General features: G+C 56.2%; 6 protein-coding genes across 6 annotated transcripts; 2 read left to right on the top strand and 4 right to left on the bottom strand.

Annotated features, from left to right (window-relative positions):
• BJ171DRAFT_55792 (uncharacterized protein) lies at positions 1 to 848 on the bottom strand. Its single transcript, XM_053113124.1, has 2 exons — positions 607 to 848; positions 1 to 449 (listed from the first exon to the last, which is right to left on the bottom strand). The coding sequence occupies exons 1-2, from the start codon at positions 760 to 762 to the stop codon at positions 120 to 122; spliced, it is 486 nt and encodes a 161-aa protein (XP_052968054.1). The 5' UTR covers positions 763 to 848; the 3' UTR covers positions 1 to 119.
• BJ171DRAFT_55791 (uncharacterized protein) lies at positions 849 to 1787 on the bottom strand. The gene has a single exon (XM_053113123.1). The coding sequence runs from the start codon at positions 1596 to 1598 to the stop codon at positions 936 to 938; it is 663 nt and encodes a 220-aa protein (XP_052968053.1). The 5' UTR covers positions 1599 to 1787; the 3' UTR covers positions 849 to 935.
• Positions 1788 to 2401: 614 nt separating this feature from the next.
• BJ171DRAFT_567254 (uncharacterized protein) lies at positions 2402 to 6066 on the top strand (the record flags this gene model as incomplete). The annotated part of the gene is made up of 6 exons (XM_053113459.1): positions 2402 to 2769; positions 3022 to 3499; positions 3691 to 3927; positions 4056 to 4554; positions 4665 to 4767; positions 4848 to 6066. 6 exons carry the CDS (start codon positions 2402 to 2404, stop codon positions 6043 to 6045), a joined length of 2883 nt encoding a protein of 960 aa, XP_052968052.1. The 3' UTR covers positions 6046 to 6066.
• Positions 6067 to 7147: 1081 nt separating this feature from the next.
• Positions 7148 to 10976, top strand: BJ171DRAFT_614102 (uncharacterized protein; the record flags this gene model as incomplete). Its single annotated transcript, XM_053115311.1, has 7 exons — positions 7148 to 7217; positions 7330 to 7573; positions 7731 to 8205; positions 8388 to 8624; positions 8834 to 9257; positions 9395 to 9497; positions 9659 to 10976. The coding sequence occupies 7 exons, from the start codon at positions 7148 to 7150 to the stop codon at positions 10821 to 10823; spliced, it is 2718 nt and encodes a 905-aa protein (XP_052968051.1). The 3' UTR covers positions 10824 to 10976.
• On the bottom strand, positions 10977 to 13631 carry BJ171DRAFT_55769 (uncharacterized protein). Its single transcript, XM_053113107.1, has 4 exons — positions 13107 to 13631; positions 12373 to 12848; positions 11368 to 12167; positions 10977 to 11219 (listed from the first exon to the last, which is right to left on the bottom strand). Exons 1-4 carry the CDS (start codon positions 13472 to 13474, stop codon positions 11130 to 11132), a joined length of 1734 nt encoding a protein of 577 aa, XP_052968050.1. The 5' UTR covers positions 13475 to 13631; the 3' UTR covers positions 10977 to 11129.
• Positions 13632 to 14966: 1335 nt separating this feature from the next.
• Positions 14967 to 21780, bottom strand: BJ171DRAFT_580613 (uncharacterized protein; the record flags this gene model as incomplete). The annotated part of the gene is made up of 14 exons (XM_053114051.1): positions 14967 to 15382; positions 15554 to 15856; positions 15975 to 16166; positions 16359 to 16521; positions 16610 to 16747; positions 16904 to 17027; positions 17170 to 17533; positions 17706 to 18440; positions 18532 to 19051; positions 19237 to 19312; positions 19471 to 19551; positions 19649 to 19841; positions 20008 to 21183; positions 21444 to 21780. The coding sequence occupies 14 exons, from the start codon at positions 21778 to 21780 to the stop codon at positions 14967 to 14969; spliced, it is 4818 nt and encodes a 1605-aa protein (XP_052968049.1).
• Between the last annotated feature and the right edge of the window lie 118 nt (positions 21781 to 21898).

Raw genomic sequence — 21898 nt, 5'->3', positions numbered from 1 at the left:
AATGACACCACATAAGACCAGGCCCTCAACTAACACTATTTCTTCCAGCGATGCCAAGTGTCTGGTCGCCGAGAATGCTCTCACTTTGTTGAGCAACGACCCAGGCATTATCTCTGGTCTTAGCATCCGTTGCAGCTGCTCGAGATGCATGCCTGGCATCGGAGCTGGACCGCAGTAGAGGACGAGGCTCCCTGCCATCCACAGCTAATATAACAATCGTCCATGCAGGCATTGGCGTTCCCACCGATGCATTGGCGCAGAGGAGGAGGAGGCGGAGGAGAAGGGGAGGGAGGAGGAGGAGCCGGGGCGTTCGTGGTGCAAGTGCCGCAGTTGGTCCAGATGCAGTTCTGGCAGCGCATCTGAACAGCGGGAGACGATGCCGCACCCTGCCATCCACACGAGATGTAGCAGTCCGAGATACAGGCGTTGCCGCCAACGCAGTTGGCATTCTGCAACAAATAGCAGTCGAATTAGTATTCAGTACCCCATATATTTGGTTTCAAAGCGGCGAATTTCAATGAAACTGGACAGCCAACGAACCATCTCAGCAGACATTGGCACGATGTCGACTGGGGCGGCAGGGTCAACGATGTGCTCATGACCTACCACCAGGGCAACGGAGGCAACGGCAGCCAAGGCAATGCTGAGAAATCTCATCTTGAAGTAGATCTTGAGACGGAGGCAAGGTTGGGTGGTGCTGTGCTGCCGACCGACCGATGGGGGCCTTTTATACTCCTGCCCAAGGACCTGCTCCATGACCATGCTCGAAGCCAGATCCCTGCGATATCGTTCGTGTCGGCTGACCTGTCCACGACTTTGGGCTGCAGACAGTCTGGACTGCCGGTCATGCGATGATTCCGGATCGTGCTGACCCCACACGCAGTCTGGCTTTCGTTCTTGGAATCTAACCAGGCCAGTGCGGTGGCGCTGGCCAGTCAAATTTGAGGTTTAGGCTTATTGGTTAGGTCGATGCATGTGCGGTGCGCATGAACACCTCGAGGCGCACAAGCATGTCCGCTCCAGACCCCGTGAGGCCGCGCAGCATATATCCCATGGAACAACCCATTCGAGTGGTCAGCATGGTCCTGTCCCTCTTCATCGCAACCTGGATGCCGAGATGAAGAGGGACATGACCAGATCACAATCTGCCAGGCCTCCGTGGCTGCCACGACCGGCTGCGCTGCTATCGACCCACGAACTTGATCGTCCTTGGCAAGCTGCCAGGAAACTGGTTGAAGCAGCATCGATGGCTGTGGTCGATTGCTCTGTCGCCACCCAGGATTGAGAATCCACCCACCCGTCGTCAGGCATCGTCCCATCCTGTTGCATGCGTCGAGGGAGGCCAACTCCTCGCGAGGGCCAGTGATCTGCGGCTTCTGGCCCGGTGGACTGCTCCTGTCGACTTGATGCCTGGCAAACCAAGCCATCCGCTGATGACGTTCGAGGCTGTCGAGGCCAACAGTGTTGTCATGGCCTCTCGCTGGTCTGATTGGATTGTGCAAGTGGCTGTGGCATCGTTCTCTGGCACACCGAGGGCCACAATCTGGGCGACGCCAGCACTCCTGATTCTTTGGGCCGTCCTGGCTGGCACGCATCATCTATCGTGTTGGCCACTACGGCTCTCTCTATGGCAAAGTCTTATCGAGCAAGACTTGGCGTGCTGATCCCAGGACAATCAGAGAGATCTAGTTTGGTTTGTCGGAGCATCATTCTGTCCGAGTCCATGACACATCGTTGTCAAAATGCTGGCCGAGACATCGACCCGTGTCTTGTTCAACTCACTCGCCGTTTGCTAGGGATGCACTTCCCATCAAGAATCAGCAGCTATCGTCATCCCACCGGCGATCAGCGGTCGTCACTCGCCACAACAACAATGTTCGCGGAAGGCTGACATGGCGTCAACTCCAATCATCGCTGAATCCGGAGACTCCTCGATCGGCACCAAGCAGTTTCAGGGTCCAGAGATGTGATCCCAGCCCGTCAGTCCAAGCTGTCCAGCTCAGCCAGTCCGGGGTCATCGAAGCATGATTGATACGAGGGCACCACCTTCCCCTCACGAAGGCGAGCACCCGCCCGCCATTCATCAAGATCTCCAGTCGGAGCATTTGGAGCATCTCCGTCGACCCGCCCTATAAATGAACCACAGGGACTCGTCCCACAGACCCCACCAACTGATATGGCCCAAGGTCGCTTCAGGACATTCGTGCCAGATCGCTCGCAGCATATCATCCCTCATCCATCGCTCTGGCCCATCCGCCAGCCGTTGCTCAATGCTGTTCTCGGCTTCATTCCCTCATGCCAATTGCATTCCATCTCGAACGCGAATCATTATGTGGTGGTGCTTTGTGCTAACCATTGCGCTCGGATGCTCAGGTAGATATCTATTGTAGCGGACATCGCCATGCACTATACTCGAGTGCTCGTTGCTTGTGCTGTCCCTGAAGCCCCTCATGCACGAAGAATCACACTGCCCATGTCTATTCTGATCCCTTCAGGCGCCGCTGGCCAGCAGACAAAGCTCATACTCGATGGCGCTGGTCCCGATCCCCCGTTTTCGCTCTTTCAGCAACTGGCATCCATCTATTCGGTCTATGATCCTCTGTGGGACTATTCCTATAGCGATGTCGGGACTGGCGCTGGGCGCGCTGCGCTCATCGCCAGCAACTCCAACTTGACATGGGCCTCCTCAGACTATGTTCCGTCCAATGTCTCGTACACTGGCCCTGGGAACACCTCGGGCAACTTTGTTCCTGTTCCGGCAATCATGAGGTGAGCCAGCTTGAATCTAGGCGTGCAGTACATTGTGTATGCGGGGCTACTTGCACCTGTGCTGATATTGCCCTCAGACATCGCCCAGGGTCAACACACCCTCCCCCCATAACCGCCTCAGCACCTCCGTTGGTAGCTCTGGCTAACTCGCGGCCATTTTATATTGTCTCACCTCGGTTGTTCATGCCATTGTGGCATGTCTTGTGGCGATGCGTTCGATTCCGGCTGCGTCATTCGCTTCGGACTCTTCAGCTGCATAGCGATCGTGTACCATCTCAACGTCACCAACCTCACGCTCACCCGACAGAACCTTGCGGATATATTCTCTGGCAAGATCGCCTACTGGAACGACCCTAGGCTCGTCCAGAATAACCCAGCCCTGACCACCATCACGGCTCGGGTCCAAACCATCGTGAATGCCGGCACTGTCGGGATGACGGTCAATTTCCTCTACGCACTCAACCGCATCGATCCCTCGTTGAATCTGTCGTATCCATCCAGCTACCCGCTTCCAACCTGGGGGCCGGCCAACCCTCCGCTTTACGGAAAGGACAACACCGTCATGTCCGACGGGATCCAGGTCACTCCAAACTCTATCGGATACATCGCCTTCCCATTCGCCAACCTAACTCTGGCGTCTCTACTGCCCTCCGGATTCAATCTCTATGCTTTTGCCAGCATTATCAACAAAAACGGCGAGATTGTGCAGCCTTCCGTAACAGGCATGTCGGTGAGTTAGCATGCAGTTGCGTCAGACTATCTTTCCTTGATTTCAGCCTGAGCTGGAGGAGATTGGATGAGCGCTGCACCCCCAAGGTGTTTCTTGCACATTCGAGATTCATTCTCGGAGTGTATCTCGCCCACAAGCGCATCTCTCCCATCTCACAACATTGTACTCTCCACGCCACAATCTCTTTCAAGGCCGCTCTCTCGGTTCCAGTCGCATCCAACATGTCGGCTCTGCGCCATTTGTCAAGTGACATTGGCAATGCCATTCAGTCGGCCTACATCGATTCGGCCACGCCAAATGCCTACCCGTTTATGGAGCCCACGCTCTTTATGCTGCGACAAGACTCGCAACTCTATGGACTCACCGCCCCCGAGATCCAGGCAACCCTGCGATTCCTGTTCTGGATCATATTTGGCGGAACAGAGACGGTGAGTTGTTCTGCGACAGGATCCCTTCCTCAGACCCCGTGTCGAAGCCTGTACTGCGGCTTGCACGACGGAGCATACTATGTGCTGACATTCCCTTTCACAACCACCGCACTTGCTGTGCTATGAAGGTGGCTCCAGCCGAGCCCGTGATGCAGCCTTCGGCGAGCACATACTTCCACCGCTACAACTTTATACACTTCCGAGACATCAATATACGCCAGTTCGTCTACGATGCCCTCAAGCTTGTCACGCACAATGGACAGCCGCTCTTTGATCCAGCCTCTCCGTGCAATCCGGTCTTTGACACCAACCTTACTTACATCAGCTCCAATTCATGCAAACACGGCTACTGCATCGTTGACGGGCCGTTCCAGTCGTCTAGCCAAGCCCAGTGCATCTGCAATGTTGGATACTATAACAACCTGCGTCTGGATTGCTCTGAGCCGGCGTCCCCGTTCATGTTGCTCTTTGGCGGGATCGACTCGTACAACATCGTTGTCATCGCTTTTCTGGCCATCGCTGTCCTCATCAACATTGGCATATGGATTCTCATTTTCCTCTGGAGGAAAAAACCGGACGTCCAAGCCATCTCTCCAAGCTGCTGCCATGTGATCATGATGGGCGCTCGTAAGTCGTGCATCCATCGCGCAGTTGAGTGCACCGTTGCTCGATTCCCACATGCCCCACGATTGGCTTAAAGCACCTTCAACGCACTAACAGATCGTCGTCGCTCGCAGTCATCGGACAGGTTGCCGCCCTCTTCTTCTCTGCCAATCCGAGCCCCCTCGTTTGCGGAGGACGGATCTTGCTGCCTGTGATTGCCTTCTCCTCCGTCTTCAGGTAAGATCGCATCGCCGAGTACATCCAGGCACTTTTGCTCCAGTTACCTGTGAATTGATCGTATCTCATCCACACATCAGCATGTTGCTGATGAAGTCGATTCGGATCTACATCATCTTTGGATACAAGCGCATCCGCACGATCAAGACCCCAGACTGGAAGCTGATCCTGGCCACGGGGATCATTGTCGTCCTGGAAGTCATTTACTGCGCCGTGTGGATCGGCATCGACTACCCAACTCCTTCAATCGAAGGGAGCGTCTACGCCATGGTGTGCTCCACTGAAAAGGGATCAATAACGACCCCTTCCATACTCTTGTACCTCCTCAACGGATTTATCCTCATCGGATGCGTAGTGTTTGCCTACCTCACCCGCGGTGCTCACGAGCGCTTCCAAGAGTCCAAAGTCATCGGAATGTGCAGCTATTTTGTCTCCATGACGATGCTCCTGTGCCTTCCAATGATCTATGCCCTCTCGGATCAAGTCAACTCGCAGGACTTGTTTTCGCTCGGACAAGTGATGATGTCATGCTTGGTGATCGTGGTGTCGTCGCTGGTACCCGTCATCCTCTTTGCCGCAAGGCTCATCAGGACTTTCAAGAGCAGAAACGATGCACCCGACAGCGAGAAACAAACCCAAAAGTCTTCTCCGACCACCACAAATCGCTCTGCCATCACCAGTCAGGGAATGACCAAGGCCGCCATCGTCGCCTATGCATACGACTGTGGACTGCAGGGACTCAAATTTGGAGGAGCGTGGGTGTCCTCGACAGTGCTTGTTCTCACGACCTTGGACCTGATCGAATTTCGAGAAGCGGATGTTCATGGCTCCATCCAAGCCAGCTTCAGATTCTCTTCGTGCGAGTGCGAATTGTGTGATCCGAACAGCGACCCCAACGCCGATAAGATTTTGGCCCGGAGCGTCAAGTTGCGCCAGGGCAAGGTCACCTACAGTCTCGAGTTTGGTGCCAAGGAGACAGCCTTCACGTTCTTGGAAAACTATGCCGAAGCCAAGGCCAAGACGGGTGGCACATTGGGCAGAGGCGTAGGCGGAATCGGCGGAGTCGGCGGAGTCGGCGGAATCGGCGGAGTCGGCGGAGTCGGAGGGCCAATTCAGCGAGACAAAACCATCTATGGGATGCTCAGCAAAATCGACACAGGTGGAAAGGAAAAGGAAAACGATTCGAAAGAACATAAATCTGGCACTATTGATTCGGTTCGCTCAAGCCACGATAGCTGTGTGAGCACCACGGAGGGTAGCCTCAGCACCACTAGGTGACGAGTCGCCACAAAATTTGGAAATGCCGTAAATGTTTGCATTTGCAATAGCTCTCCCGATCAGCCAAAAGTCTTGATGTCATCTCACACAGAGAATCGATGGTAGATGTATTGTTTTTGGAGGAGGCAGTCGATTGCAACCACCATGCATTCGGTTTGTTCGTTGAATCAGAGAAGTGGAAGAACCCGAGGCCAGCTGCGATTACAGGCAATCCAATAAAAAACGGGACACCCGTGTTTTTGACCATTCATCGAATATTCAGTTACCCAATACCATCGCGCGCTGGCCATGACCATTCGCCACACATCCGACTTTCGCACCGCCGCATTGCGATGCTACGCCCTCATCCATAGCCTGCGTAAGGTTGCCTCCATATTCAGTGTGTCCAAGAGCACCATTCACCGCTGGCACTCCGAGACCAGTGTGCAGGTCGATTGTGGAGACCGGAGAGCGACCGGCGGTCTTCACTCGGAGGCTGCCAAAGTGATCTGTTTTATTTCTTGTGGCTTCGCTTGACGCAAGCACATCACATACTACATGTTCATGGAAACCGCTGTATTGTCCCGTTTTTTCTGAATAAAGTGGATGAAATCGCGCCATGCGCACTCAAGCGCAATTCAGCCGTAGGTCACATCCCCGCACAATATGTGGAAAGCATCTAACAGTGCCACAGTCTTGAATGTCATTTGCCTCCACGCACTGAAGACAGTCGCTCCAACGTGCCAATCGATTGAATACATCTTCTTGCCATGAGTGCCACAGTGCTAAGCTGACACAGCATCGCTTGAATGAAGGGACAGACACATAAGGGACAGCCGCATAATCGTGCTGGCATATTCGCCCTTGGCATCGCGTCATTGAACCAGTTGCTCATCAGGACCGCCGTTGATTGGAAAACAGGACACTGGATCATATTTGAGATTGATGACTGGACCACTCCCTCGGATATTATCCGAGTTGGTAGTCGACCTCTAGCTTTCGCTCCTCCTCCCCCCCCCGTCTCGATCTGAGCGCCGCTATCCGGTTCATCCAAAGTTGGTGGTGATTCTCACTGAAGCGATCAGACCCTTGTTGGCGCAGATACTACGCTGCGATACACATCATGCTCCCGCATGCATCACGGTGGCTCCTGGCCTGGTGTTTGGTCGCATCGCTTTACTTCCGATGTGCAGGTATGGCTGTTGCGTAATTTCCTTCTGGGATGCATCCACCCCTTCGCGATTGCCATTACCTATGCGCTCAGTAACCTGAGCAATCTTCTCGTTCTGCGCATAACCGCGACAGACGGATGGGTCCAAAGCGTGGCGACGCTCCTGGGTGTTGGTGCGAATGCCCCGGCGGCCGTTTACTCGGCGCTGGCCAACTACTACTCAACCTACGATCCATACTTCAACTATGCCTACACTGGAATCGGCTCCGGAGCGGGTCGTGCGGCCCTCGTCGCCGGATCGACCAACTTGACCTGGGCAGCGTCCGATAACGTGCCCTCCAATGTCACGTTTGTCGGACCTGGGAACATTGTCGGGCAGTTTGTCCCAGTCCCCTCAGTTATAAGGCAAGCTCATCCTCCTTGATTTCCTGGGCGGAATCTGTCGGTTGCTCACTGTTTCTTGGATGCACGCAACCATCGTGCGACCACCAGAGCCATGCATTGACACGATCCCTGACATCCCGATCCCATTCAGCTCCGTGGCCGTCATCTATCACTTGAATGTCACCAATCTTACGCTCACGCGGCAAAATGTCGCCGATATCTTCACCGGGAAGGTTGTCTACTGGAACGACACTCGGCTGGTTCAGCACAACCCTGCACTGACCTCCATCAACGCGCGTATCCAGGTCATCGCCATTAGCGGTTCCTCTGGAATTGCCTCCAATTTTCTATATGCTCTCAACAGCATCGACCCAACTCTGAACTTGGGCAACTCCCTGTCGTACCCGCTTTCGACATGGGGCCCGGCCACTGCAGCATTCTACGGCTCCAGCAACACAATTGTCTCGGACGGCATCCAGGTCACTCCGTACTCGATCGGCTTTGTCGACTACCCGTCGGCCTCGACAACCCTGGCCTCTCTCGCCTCAGGGCTGAACCTGTATGCCATCGCAAACATCATCAACCGCAACGGCGATGTCGTTGCCCCATCCATATACACGATGTCGGTGAGTTTCCAACAGCTGTACTGATAAACCAGCGACCGTGAGAAACTCTATCTGCGGACAACACCGCTTGAGCGATAAATTGGCAAGGGCATGACCGGCAGTCCAATCATACGCATGTGTCCCTGAGCGGCCAGTCAGCTCACTGGACATCGATCACCCATTCTCCCTTATTTCCTCATCAGAATGCCCTTTCCACAGCAAGCACCACAAACGTTTCGTCTCTGCGACACTTCTCGGGCGACATCGGCACATACATTCGCTCGACCTACATCGACACCACCACGCCAAATGCATATCCGTTCATGGAACCGTCTTTTATTCTCCTTCGGCAAGACTCCCAGCCCTACAGCATCGCCGAAGCTCAAATGCGTGCCACACTTCGTTTCCTCTTCTGGATGCTCTTTGGCGGGACAGAGACGGTGGGTAATCCGCGACATACTATGAACGGCTTGTGCAAGTGTCTGTCTTTGATGATTCTGTACGGCAGATCGATCTGAGTATGTGTGAACTGGTGGCCCTAACGCCATATATGTGTCTGGCCATCATCCTTCAGCAACCCTCGAATCGATCGACAGCATCGCCTTCAACCGGCTCCTTCTATCTTCAAAACAAATACATGCATCTCCAGGATCCCGATTTTCGACGCTTTGCGTATGATGCACTCAAACTGGTCACCCAAAACGGAAAGGTGCTCTTTGATGCATCTTCTCCATGCAATCCGTACTTTGACGCTAATGGGACCTATATAACCGCCAACTCCTGCAAGCACGGGTACTGCGTCGTCGATGGTCCGTTTCAAGACTCCTCAGTGACTCAGTGCATCTGCGATGCTGGATTCATGAACAACATGCAACTGGATTGCTCTGAGCCATCCGCACCATTCATGATCCTCTTTTACGGCGTCGAGTCCTACAACACTGCCATTATGGCGTTCCTGAGCATCACTGGGCTCATCAACGCCGCCATCCTGGCCATGCTGTTCGTGTTTCGAGAAAAGCCAAACATCAAAGCTATTTCGCCGAATTGTTGCTACATAATCGTTGTCGGGGCCCGTAAGTTGAGTCGACGCACATTTTTTTGGAACCCGACAGCCAGAGCCGAGCTCAAGGTGGAAGTGCGCCATCAGTTCAAGCGAAGGCCGTGATACTACCCGGAGTTTTGATCTGACTTTTGTTGGTATCGGTTCTAGTTTTTGGTCAAATCGGCGCACTATTCTATTCCGCCGAGCCCAGCACCTTGGTTTGCTCCAGCCGGATGTTCTTCCCGGTCATTGCCTTCTCCTCAATCTTCAGGTTTGTTGTCGTAAGAGGATCATTATCCCCCCCCCAAAGCTCGAGAGATATCTTCTCTTTCATGAGCCCTCGCACTGCCTGTCGGCTTGGATGATAGCCGCATGCTCGCTCGCTCACTCGCTGACTGCTGGTACTCTTTCTTGCCGCCAAACTGCATGCAGCATGCTCTTGATGAAGTCTGTGCGGATCTACATGATCTTTGAAAACCGACGCATGCGTGTCTTCAAGACGCCGGACTGGAAACTCATCCTCGCGACGCTTGTCGTGTTGGTTGCCGAGATTGTGGTGTGTGCAGCATGGGTTGCCGTGGAAGGCCCCACGGCCGAGGTCGAGGGCAGTTTCTACGGGCTGGTATGCACGGCGACGTTTTCGTCCACGGTGGTGCCCGAGATTGTCCTCTACGTCATCAACGGAGCCATCATGCTCGGGTGTGTGGCCTTTGCCTATCTCACCCGCGGTGCTCACGAGCGCTTCCAAGAGTCCAAGGTCATTGGCATATGCAGCTACATGGTCTCCCTGACGTTGGTGCTGTGCCTTCCGATCGTCTACATTCTCTCCGGAAGCTTGGACTCGCAAGCACTCTTCACCGTGGGCCGCGTGATCCTGGCTTGCTTGATCGTCATGATCTCGTCGTTTGTCCCTGCAGCGCTGTTTGCAGGCAGGATCATCGGCGTCCTCCGCTCTGACCCTGGCGAAGGTGAAAAGTCGGGAGCCCCCAAATCCATGCACACGTCCTCGGGTCATTCCAATATCCGAAGCCAGGGCATGTTGTCTGCAGACATTATTACCTACGTATATGACTGCGGCGTCCAAGGTCTCAAGTTCGGAGGTGCTTGGATGTCATCGACTGTCCTGGTGTTTGTCACCCTGGACATCATCGACTTTCGCGATCCCAGCCTCGATGGCACCGTCCAGGCAAGCTTCCGCTTCTCGGCATGTGAATGCGAGCCCTGTGACTCCGAATCAGATCCCGAAGGTGGCAAAGCACTTGCCCGAAGCGTCAAGCTCCGAAACAACAAGTCTCAGCTCACGCTCGAGTTCGGATCAAAGGAGACAGCACTGACGTTTTTGAACAACTTCAAGGAAGCCAAAGCCAAGCCTCATATTTTCAAAGGCAAGGGAATCGGTGCCCTCGGTGACCTCGGAGGACAATTGGGGCACAGCGGGCATGGACTCTTGGGTAGCCTGGAAAGAGGCGGCACTGCCATGAGGCGAAAGAGCAAAACGATCGTTATTCACGAGCCCGGGGACATCACTGCATCTGGAACACACGATCGAATTATTGCTTCCAAAATCGACGAAAGCATCGACAGCCAGAAGAGTTGAATCAAACCAGGAACCTGTGGTCATGGTGGATAGAATTCCGGTTTTCAATCACGTGGGGGGCTTTACTTGATGTGCCATTTTTAATGCTTCGGGTGGGGAGAACAGGAAAATAACCTGCGGAACGCCCCGTCTCCGTTTCACAGTTGAGAGTGCGGGCAGCCCGGAACGAGCCGATATTGCTCCATTTCGGACAGATATGTCAGCACCTCTCCGCCAACATGAGAAAGATAGACAGGCCTCACGATTTATTGTAACGGCGAACGCGACTGGATTGTCCTGGACAATGACATCAATGACATTCTCTTACTATTGGGAGGGCAAATACCGCTCCGGACCCAGCGGCCTGACGCTGTGCTCTGGAATGACACCCGACATGCCAGTAGTTTGGTTGAATGCCTGACGGTGGATTGTCCATCCAAACGGCGAATCGGGTTGTTGGGAGGGATGGAATGGGATGTCAGTCGACCGAAGCGATGGCATTCAAGTGCAATCGGCCGTCGCCACGGATATCCTTCGCGCGCGATGGACACTGAAATGACCATACCTGTGCAAACCCGTTCTGGAAGCCGCGCTGGAGAATGACCACGTCTCCGACAGTGAGGGCAAGATCGGTTGGGCGGACCTTTGGGATTTCAACAACAGCAACATACTTGGAACTGAGGCTTCCTTGGGAGGAATACCCGGAGGATGTTCGAGAGCCTCCAGCAGCAGCATTGGTGTAAGCAATATACTCAGGCTCGGCATTGCCGCGCTGGAAGCTGGCGATTTGGAACTTTTCATCGACAACGACCGGGGTGTTGCTTGGCTGGGACATCATCGATGCCCGATAGCTTGGCAGCTGGGACGGATGCACAGGCGGTTGGAACGAGCCTCGGTTGCCGTGGCGGTCGTTGGTGGTATAAGGAGGAGCTTGGAAAGACTGCGGCGAGCCAGAGTAGGCGGGATCACCGAGATACGATGCTCTCGGCGAGGAGCTCATGCCTGGAGGATATGGTGCTGCAGGTCCGAGGTTGGACATCTGAGAAGCACGATATTGGTGGGCATAGGGATCATTGGAGCCTGGTACTGGCCCGGGGCCAGGAGGAACGAATCCAGGACCAGGAGGCACGAACCCAGGGCCAGACACAGGGACAGCACCGGGCACCGGAACTGGGGCGAGAGTGTCAGGAACGAAATGTGATGGAGGCTGAGTTGAGGCAGAGATGGAAACGCTGTCATTGCTGGAAGCCGTGGCTTGGGTCGCAGCGCTTGGGAGCGATGGGAGCACCGGCGCATCCTGTTGCTGCAGTCGCTTGCTTCGCCGATGATACCACAAGATGAAGGCGCCTGCTGCGATGGCAATCACTGAGAGAACAGATTGGGGACCCAATATTGCATATCTCAGCCAGCGATCGGGAACAGAATGGATGCGATGCGAAGGCGATGCACTGCCTATATGCCTGTCATGAACGGGAGTTGGACCTGTCCATGGCGCGGCTCGATAGGCCATTTCCTCAAGCATGCCGCATCTTCCATGTTGGGCGGAACGCTGCCACGGAATACAACTCACCCGCGATGCCGCCCACGACGCCTCCGATCAGGATGGCGTTGCTCGAGTCCGATGGAGGGGTGGAAGTGGAGGTTGAGGAGCTTGGACCAGGCGCAGCCGCCGTGGCCGAGACGGCGGGCGCACTTTGGTTTGGAAAGTGGCTCGGAAGGACGAGAGAAGGGTCGCTCATGATGGCGCCCTTCCGATACTCGCTAAAGTAGGTTCCAGAGTCCGCGCTATCGACCCCACACAAGGTATTTGGAGTGGTGGAGGAGACGATTTGGCAAGAATTGCAGGCCGGGTCGGTGCAGGCGTAGCGCTCGACGTTTCCACTGATCGGGTTCAGTAGGGTGATCGCAGAGACACCCGGAAGAATCTGGGTGCAATTGGGATAGACAGGCACTCTGTTGGCTTGGCTGATGGTCGTGCAGGAGGGGTCGTTTGTGGCAAAGGCATAGTAATAGAAGTAGTTGGTCTTGAAACCCGGATCCCACAAACTTGGATGTCGGTCATGGCGACGAGACGGGGCGATTGTGCCGGAGAGCGAGGGCAAGCAAGGAGTCAGCGAGCGATCGGGCCGACAGGTGTGGGCGAGACAAGGGCCAGCGCAGATGGGTCCATGAGCTGCGAGGTGAGCAGGTGGGGCTCGGAGATCAGCAGCAGACCAAGCGAACAGCCGAGCCGATGCCGCTGGAAAGACAGAGTCATGACGGCGCAGGGCGGACAGAGTCGTTGGCGATCAAGCAGATGCTTACGTAGTTGTTGTGTAGTCAAAGATAGAATAGGGCCCCGTAAAGAGGTCGGTGGTGCAGGGGCTGTTGGTGAGGGTCGAATATTGGGCAAGGACCTTGCAGTTCGTCAAGCAGTTTGTGTCCTGTTCGCAATCGACCGTCTCGATGGTGTTATTTGCGGTGACGAGGGAGAAGTACTGGCAGCTCCCGGTAGAGTTGCCCGTCGACGGGAAACAGAGACATCGGTTCAGGGCAACGACATAGTCACCCGAGTTGGTAACGATGCTGGCAGGAGACATGCCCGTTGTTGCGCACTGCGGGGCGATGCGTGTGCTCTGGTGGTGGATGGCCCACTGGACATTGGACGGATCAATGGGCAGCGGCGAAACCATGGCGCCGGGGGTGACCTGCTTTCAGAGAGACCGGTTGAGGAGGACCGGCAGCGACGCAGCAGACGAAAGGACCAGACCGAAGGACGGCGAAAGTCCAGGCGAAGCCGGGCGAGAGCGGTGCTTGGGTCGAGAAAGGGGGGCGGGGAGGATGGCAACCAGACCGGCTTGCTGCCAAGAAGCAACCCAGAGCCGCAGCTGGAGGCACGAGCGCAGAGGGTCGTTGGACAAGTGTCCGGCAGGGTCGGCGTGCGACGCAGAACGAGCACTGAGCAAACACTGAACGGACGAGCACGGACACCATGTCACAATCCCGTATTCGATACTCGGCTGGGATTCACTTCATATCCACCTCGTCATGACCAAGTATTCACCTCGTCTTGACCAAATATCCACCTCGTCATGACCAAATATCCACCTCGTCATGACCAAGTATCCACCTCGTCTTGACCAAATATCCACCTCGTCTTGACCAAGTATTCACCTCGTCTTGACCATGTATTCGCTTGGGATTCCGCACATCCAGACGCGTCGAGGTGCTGCGCATGGGCGGCGCGTCATGTGCTTGGCCTGAGTTACACCCCGGTGGCGCAGCTGGTCACGCCTTGCTGTCCCCAACAAGGCCCGGTCGAACACAGCCGGACAAGGGCCCAAACAGATCCGCCATGGCCTCTCATGGAATCGACCGCGATATGTCAAAGGCCACTTCATTTTACTACAGTCTATCCAGAAAGAAACGGGACAGTCACTTTCTGGCTTCAGCGGCCTGCAGCCTACCGAACTTCCGTCGACCAAGCTCGCCCAACGCCAAGCCAGCTGCTCCCACCGCAGCCCCGGCTGTCGCCATGGCGATTTGGGATGCTGCCGAGAACCCAATCGCCCCGGCAGATTGAAGCAGAGCAAAGGCACTTCCAGACGAGACGCAACCGATCGACGACTGTACGCCTGCCGCGACCGACCCGGCGACAACGCCGCCCGAGCCAAACCCCAGAGCGGCAATGACAACGGGGGCTGCCAGCGGAAGAGCAATGGCCGGGACACAGACGGCCGCAGCACCGCCTGCGTATTTGGTCGCGGCCGGATCCGATATGCTAAGGCGGCTGGGAATCCACGAGAGACGCACGGATGCTGCTGTGTCGGAGACCGCGGTATAAATTTGAGACGGGACGGCGTTGAGGACTTGCATGCATGCGCTTGACGCAGCAGGGAGAGATGCTGCGGCGTATTGCATCAGAAGCTTGCCGTGAAGCTGCTCCGGAAGAGAAGAGACCCATCGGGACGGTTTTGTGAAAGCAGGGACTTGAAGCCAGTTAACCACACCAGAGTGGGTATGGTGCTGCGGATCGGCGTGGGCCATGTGGCCAGCAATATCTGGGAGTTGACCGAGAGAGCGGGCGGCGGACTGATCAAAGCGAAGAGCTGTGCCGGACAAAGGCCCAATCGGTGGAATAAATCCGCGGTGGCTTGGCTCGGGACTGGTGGCTGATCTGTCCCCTCACAGAATCGACGGTTCGATTTCGACCATGGTATCTGCCTCTGGGTCCGAGGAGGTTTCGTCTGTGCGCCGTTGGCCGCTTTGGACCGGGAGGCCTTCCCAGGTGGTCTTGTCGGGGAGACTATCGCCCTTGACCACGAGCGAGAGCGGGTTGACGTCGACTTCGTTGCCGATGGCCACGTCGTAGAGCACGATCGTGCGGGTGCGGATGTTGCAGTTCTTGCCGATCTCGATCGGGCCGAGCTTCATCACGCGGTCCTCGAACAGATGTGTCTGGAAGACTGCATAGGAGCCGACGGTGCAGTTGTCGCCAATCGTCAGCAGGTCGTGCTCGGTCAAGTCAACGGTGGCCCAGAAGACATTCTTGCCGACCCGGGCGCCGAGCATGCGGAAGACGATCGACATGAAGGGTGTGCCTGCATGATGGAACCGAGTATATCACCAACAGGTCAGCAAATGAAACAGGCCGACATTGACATCCATGCAGTTCAAGCCACCAAGATGCGCCATGGCCACCGCATCGCCCGCCTGCCTCTGAACCCTGCCTGCACATCAAGCATGCAAGTCGTGCGGTCTGCTGCACTCACCCATGAGTGCCCCGAGGAAGGGCGCAACATTCTGCTCCTGCATGCCCGTGAGGAACTCGGTGCGGCGGACAAAGGTCGAGTACATGGGCTGCTCCGTCTTCTTGTAGCGGCCAATCAAGATCCACTTGAGCACGATCAGCAGCAAGAGCTCAAAGACACCGAGCAAGCAGACGAGGGCAGGGAACAAAACCATCTTCTGGACATGGTCCAGGTAGTTGTCAAGGAAACCTTGCGCAAAGTACTCAAGCTGGAAGAGCATAAAGGCGGCCGAGATCGCAGAGGGAACGAGGATACGGAAGGCCTCTGCAGGATACGTGGAGGATCCAGTCAGCAAGCAGGAACTCCCACTGCCTCGAGTACGCTCTCCACCGAGACCGACACACACTCATCATCATCATACAGCACTGAGACTGTCACTCACCCCAGATGTAGCGATGCAGTCTCATCGCAAATGAGGGTTGGTAGGTCGACGAATCGCCAAAGCGGTCGTTGCCGTCCTTGTTGCGGAAGGGGATGCGGACAGCCTCGTTGCCCAGCCAGGTCTCGCCTTGATTGATGCAGTATCCGCCAGCCTCAGGGTTACGAGGGCATCTCGGCGGCAGGGAGGCGACGCCTGGAGCCACGGATCAATGCAGGTGGGGTTTTGTCAGTCACGGAGCTGCACCGTACGAGAGCGACGAGCCACGAGGAAGGCTTCGAGGCAGGACTGGAGGATACGCAGCCATACGACGCAGTATCATGTCGTTTGCCTCGAAAGCGAGCAGGAGTGTGCAGCATGCGTCTGTCCATTCTTTCCACAACATACCCAGAAGCGAGTCGCTGGCAATGTGTGTGTATGCGGGAGCAACAGCCGCATTGCCAACGAAGCTCTTGTCGCCAATGTGCACGGGTCCGGTGCTGTACCAGCCGTTCGAGACGTAGGGCGGAGCAATCACGGCGGCATCGGCAATGAAGGATCCTTGTCCGGTCTACAATCATCAGAGCGCACAGTGAGTGTCCTGAGCATGGCCAAACAGGCTCGGAGTGGCAGAAGATTGCATGTCAAGGACAACGTACCGTCAGCAGCTCGCCAGGGAACGGGCTGAAGAATGCCACTTCGGAAAACTTGCCCAAGCGGCAGCCCATCATGCGGAGCCAGGGAACCACATACTGGGTGTTGAAGACGGTCTTGAAGGAGGTCAGCATATCATGGTACTACGTTTGAAGAAAGTGGCCATCGACAAGAGGAATGTGAGCAAGTCCCATCGCATCGCATCGCATCGCATCGCATCGCATCGCAGACAAGACACTGGACACAGCAAGCCTTCTGATGCAGTCCGAATCCTCGACGGCGATGCAAGCTACACTCACAAAGGCATCAAAGAGATAGTATTTGATGTAGGTGAACGACACCACCGGGATACGCTCGGCCTTGACCTTTCCGAGGAGGATCCACTTGAGAACGATGGCCAGGAAGAGTGAGAACAGAATGTTGCTGGAAATCCAGAGGAAACAGAGTCAGCGACAATGTCGGTGATGGAAACGCATGCTTGAATGTACGTGGCATGCTGAGCCAGCCACTGGTTCGCGCCAGCTGCGGACCAAAGCAGAAACCTGCATCGCCGTTGTCGACTTACATCAGAGCCGCAGCAGGGGCAAAGGCCCAGATCAGGTTCTTGGTTCCAAACACCGAGCTGGCGTACAAGTACAGGGCAAAGCCGGGATAGAAGGTGAGGCCCTTGAAAACCTGGGCCATAAACCACGCGAGGATCATCAAGATCGAGTAGGTGAAGACATAGATGAAGTTGCCGTCGGAGAGCGAGCGGGCTTTGGCGGAGGGCTGCTTCTTGCCGCGGTCGCGGCCGGGGCAGCCGCCCCAGTAGTGGTTGGCCTCGAGAACGTCATTGCACGACAGGAGCGACGAATCCATGAGCTCGGAGCCGTCGTTCATGATTCCGCCGGCCTCGACAACGGAGCTGGCTCCGACGACACAGTTTTCGCCTGAGACGGGAGGGCCAGTGATGTCAGTGTGATAGTTTGGGTCGTATGCGGGGATGACTCCAACACAGACTCATTGGCAGACCACTTTCATCGCCCAGGCCGAGTGCGGCTGAAAGATCCAACAACGGCAAGAACAACCACACTACTGACAACCTCCATCAGCGACACTCACCAATCTTGATTTTCTTAAAGTGCACGTATCCGTTGGCAAACTCGTGAGCGATGATCGTGGCATTGTTGCCGATGGTGGATCCGTGGCCAATCTCGATCAGATCAAATCCATCAACGCTAATGCTGAAGATGTTGCAGTCACGGCCAATCTTGCATCCCAGCAGACGAAGGATGAACGGGAGCAGGAACGAGCCTTGAAGATCCGTCAGACCAAGGCTACCAGAAAGTGTCTTGACAATCCACCATCGAAGGTAGAAGAAGGAGTATACGGGGACGGAACGCTCGCGCATCTGGCCGAGGAGGAGCCATTTGAGGACAACCACAAACATGATCGCAAAGATGCGACCCACCGAGGTGACGAGGAGGAAGAGAATGGCTGTGATCAGCACATAGTGCCAAGTCCAGAGCTCCATAGTAGTTTGGAAGTTGTAGAGATAGAACATGCCCAGGTAGAGAGGAAGGCCACCGAAGAAGGTCGAGAGATACAAGAACGACGCTTGAATCAGGCCGCAGAATGCCTTGGCCGGAAGCGAAGGGCGGTGGACCTTGGCGGTGCGCTTGATGCTGCTGAAGCGCCTGCTCTTGCGCTCATCGGTGCGGTTCTCGGCCTGGGCGGGGGCGGCCAGAGTGGCGAGTTGGGCGATGGTGGGGTTCTCGTAGAGGTCGCGGACGCTGAGTCCGGCCAGTCGAGGATGCTTGCGCAGGGCACCGATGGTCTTGGCCGCAAGGAACGAGTCTGGGGAGTAGAACGAGATCCATGATTAGACTCTGCTCGTCGCTCATACATGATTGCAAGGCGGTCACAGCGAGCCGAGTGGGGCACTTACGTCCGCCAAGGTCGTGGAAAAAGTTGTCGGTATTGGCGATACGATCGCTGCCCAGCAGGTCCTTCCAGACGGCAGTGATGACATCCTCCATCGAGCCATTCATGGGCTCTGGGCCATCGACTGACTTTTTGGGGCGAGGTTTCTCGGAGCCAGAAGCGGCGGTCGGGCTGGAGCCAGAGCCAGAGCCAGCGCCAGAGCCGGAACCAATGCCTCTATCGGCGCTCACGGGAGCAGTGATGGGAGGCAGCTTCTTGCGGTCAATCTTGCCGCTGGTCAGGCGCGGCACGTCCTCTGGGAGCATGCGCTGGAAGACCGAGGGGATCATGTACGGCGGCAGAGTGGCACGGAGCTTCTCGCGGATCTTGCGGTCGTCGATCTCGTGGCACCAGGTCTCGAGCATCAGATAGGCAACGAGGGTCTGCTCGGTGCTGCCGGTGTCTGGGTTCGGGGCGGTCCAGACGTGAGCGATGGCGCTCTGGATTCCGTCACAATCCGAGAGATTGGACTCGATCTCACCGAGCTGGGGGGGGGGAGCGAGGGGAGAGAAACCCCAGAGTGGGTCAGTAAGATGAAATCGCAGAGTGCGGTGCCGTGATGCAAAGTTGATGGATCGACATGCCAACCGCGGCATGGGCATGGCTCGATCATCGACGATCATCGACGAGCAGTGCGGGCAGGATGGACAGGACAGCGTGCGATGCTCACCTCGACGCGGAAGCCGCGGATCTTGACCTGGCAGTCGATGCGGCCAAAGTACTCGATGTTGCCCTCGGGAGTGTATCTGTGGACCAGAGCACACATCATGGCATGTCGATGAGACACGGAGCTCATAGCGATGTGTCGGTCATGGCCAAGGCGTACCACCCTCGACAGGGCCAAGTGGGACAGGCACATTTGCTGGAGCAATGATGGTGCACACGATCGAGACCGACAGCATACCTGACGAGATCGCTGGTCTTGTACATGCGTCCGCTGGGATCGAAGGGGTTGTGGATGAACTTTTCGGCAGTGAGGTCGTCTCTGTATGGGGAGAGAATGCAGCGTCAGCGCCACGGAAGCAGCAGCGAGCCGAGGGGCAGAATCGAGAGCAGTTCGTGGGGCGAGTAGTCGGACGCACCTGTTGATGTAGCCCTCGGCGACACTCTTGCCTCCGATGACGAGCTCGCCCATGGCGCCGATGGGAACCAGGCGGTTCTTGGAGTCGACGACGTACGACGTGTAGTTGATGAAGGGCCGGCCGATGGTCATCTTCTCAACAGGCTCGGAGATGTCGAGGTAGGTGGAGCTGCAGGTGGTCTCGGTGGGGCCGTCTGGGGCAGCGCAAGTGGGATAAGTGTGGTGAGTGTGTGATGAGTGTGTGATGAGTATGTGATGAATGTGTGGAAGATCGAGCATCGTCTGTCTCACCGGGACTCTGGTTGCCCCCAGGTTCACCGCACCATTCCACACACCACTCCACACAACAACAGCACTTACAGGTGTTGAAGATCTTGCGGCCCCTCATTCGGTAGCGCTGCACAATATTTTCTTGGGCAGCCTCGCCGCCCAGCACAATCATCTTGACCGAGGGCATCTCGCCGACGAGGATGCCGAGTTGGCTCGGGACGCAGCAGAACACGGTGACGCTGTACTTTTGGATGTGCTTGGGCAGATCGGGGCCGGCGTAGATCATGTCCTTGGTCGGGATGACCAGCGAGGCGCCTGTCGAGTACGCCATCCAGATCTCCTCGATCGAAAAGTCAAAGCTGTGGGAAAAGTTCTGGAAGACACGATCGCCGGGCGACAGCTGGAAGAGATCGCGCTCGACCACCACCAGGTTGGCGATGGCGCCCTGGCTGATGAGCACGCCCTTGGGCTTGCCCGTCGTTCCACTGGTGTAGATGATGTAGGCACCATCGGAGGGCTTGCGGTCGACAGGGAGGTCGTCGATGGTGATGGAGATGCTCTGTGAGCCAGAGGAGATGAAGAGATCGCGGGCGGCAGAGTACAGAACCGGCACGGTCAGGAGGATGGTGCTGCCGGAGACGCCGAGCTTGTCGAGTTCGGCCGAGACCTTGTCGCAGAGGGCGTCGTCGACGATGACAGAGACCTTGGAGGCCGAGTCCATGATGATGTAGGCGGCACGCTCGGGCGGGGTCTTTTCGTTGTCGATGGGGACATAGGCAGCGCCGGCGAGGATCACACCGAGCATGATGGCAAAGCCCTCGATGGACTTTGGGAACATCAGGGCGACGCGGTCGTTGGCCTGAACGCCGCACTTTTCGATGAGATGCTGGGCGATCAGCTTGGACAGATGGAAGAGTTTCTCGTAGGTGATGGACTTTGTCTCGTGGATCAGGGCCAGCATGCGCGGGTGCTTCTGGACGGTGCGGACAAAGATGTTGGCCAGGTACTGGTCGCTCTTGCGAGGCGGCTGAGGAGAGAGGTTGTTGGCGTTGCTGAGCACAAGCAGACGCTGGTAGTCCTCGGGGCAGATGACGTTGAAGCTGTCGAGGGGCATCTTGCGGAAGTTGGGGTGCTGTGCCAGCGACTCGAGGAAGGCCGTGACGGAGCCCTCGATGTTGACCAGCGCCATCTCGGCCGGGGAGAGGCCGGCAAATCCGACTGCTTTCGACTGGAGATGGACGAGCTCATCGACGAAGGGCGAAAGCCCTGGACACGGAAACGGGTGTCGGTGTGCGAATCGGAATGTGGTTTGGTACATTGGGTTGCGAGGCGTTGGTGAATGCAAAAGATTGGATTCGTGAGCAGAGGGATCCACGAATTCCAGGACGGCATGGGTGCATCGATGGGTGTGTTCGAGAGCAAGACAGTCACCAAATGGCATGAAGGGCCAAGGCATGTTCATGATAGGGCAGGACAGCGTGTACAAAACATGGGATGGCGGCGTGGTTCTCACGGCAGACACAAACCTGACCCAAAGTCCCTGGACGAGAACGTAAGCGATGCAAAGTTGGACTGGAAGTCGCCGGTCTCGGACCAGGCGACGGTCATTTCATGGACATCGTTGTCGCTGAGCGGGAGGTTCATGAAGAGCGCCCCGAGCACCACCCGGTGGATCTGGGCAAAGGTCGAGGCCAGCTCCACCGAGCACACAAACGTAATGGACGAGAACGACGAGAGATTGACGATGCTGAAATGCAGATCCAGCTTCTCGGCCGAGTCGTGGTAGCGGGACACGAATGCGACAAAGGCAATCGAGATGGAAGCGGTGTAGTCATGGCATCGGAGATTCTCGCCGACAGCCATGATGGCCCTGAGGGTCTTCCTTTGGAGCATTCCGAGCGGTGCAAATTGCAAATTGCAAATCGCAAATCGCAAATCACAAATCGCGTTCGTTCGAGCTGCCGAGTCGTCTAACGGTGCA

This window comes from Polychytrium aggregatum (genome assembly GCF_025602895.1).
Source record: "Polychytrium aggregatum strain JEL109 chromosome Unknown BJ171scaffold_13, whole genome shotgun sequence".
Lineage (NCBI taxonomy): Eukaryota > Fungi > Chytridiomycota > Chytridiomycetes > Polychytriales > Polychytrium > Polychytrium aggregatum.
Note: the sequence above shows the minus strand (reverse complement) of the source record. Positions and strands in the feature narration are given on the sequence as shown.

Coding starts and splice junctions, on each gene's coding strand:
- BJ171DRAFT_55792 (XM_053113124.1), bottom strand. CDS start 762: ATGGTCATGGAGCAGGTCCTTGGGCAGGAGTATAAAAGGCCCCCATCG. Junction 450..606: donor TTGCCTCCGTTGCCCTGGTG/GTAGGTCATGAG, acceptor TATTTGTTGCAG/AATGCCAACTGCGTTGGCGG.
- BJ171DRAFT_55791 (XM_053113123.1), bottom strand. CDS start 1,598: ATGATGCGTGCCAGCCAGGACGGCCCAAAGAATCAGGAGTGCTGGCGT.
- BJ171DRAFT_55769 (XM_053113107.1), bottom strand. CDS start 13,474: ATGGTTTCGCCGCTGCCCATTGATCCGTCCAATGTCCAGTGGGCCATC. Junction 12,168..12,372: donor CGTCGTGGGCGGCATCGCGG/GTGAGTTGTATT, acceptor CTGTTCTCTCAG/TGATTGCCATCGCAGCAGGC. Junction 11,220..11,367: donor TCCAGAACGGGTTTGCACAG/GTATGGTCATTT, acceptor ATCCACCGTCAG/GCATTCAACCAAACTACTGG.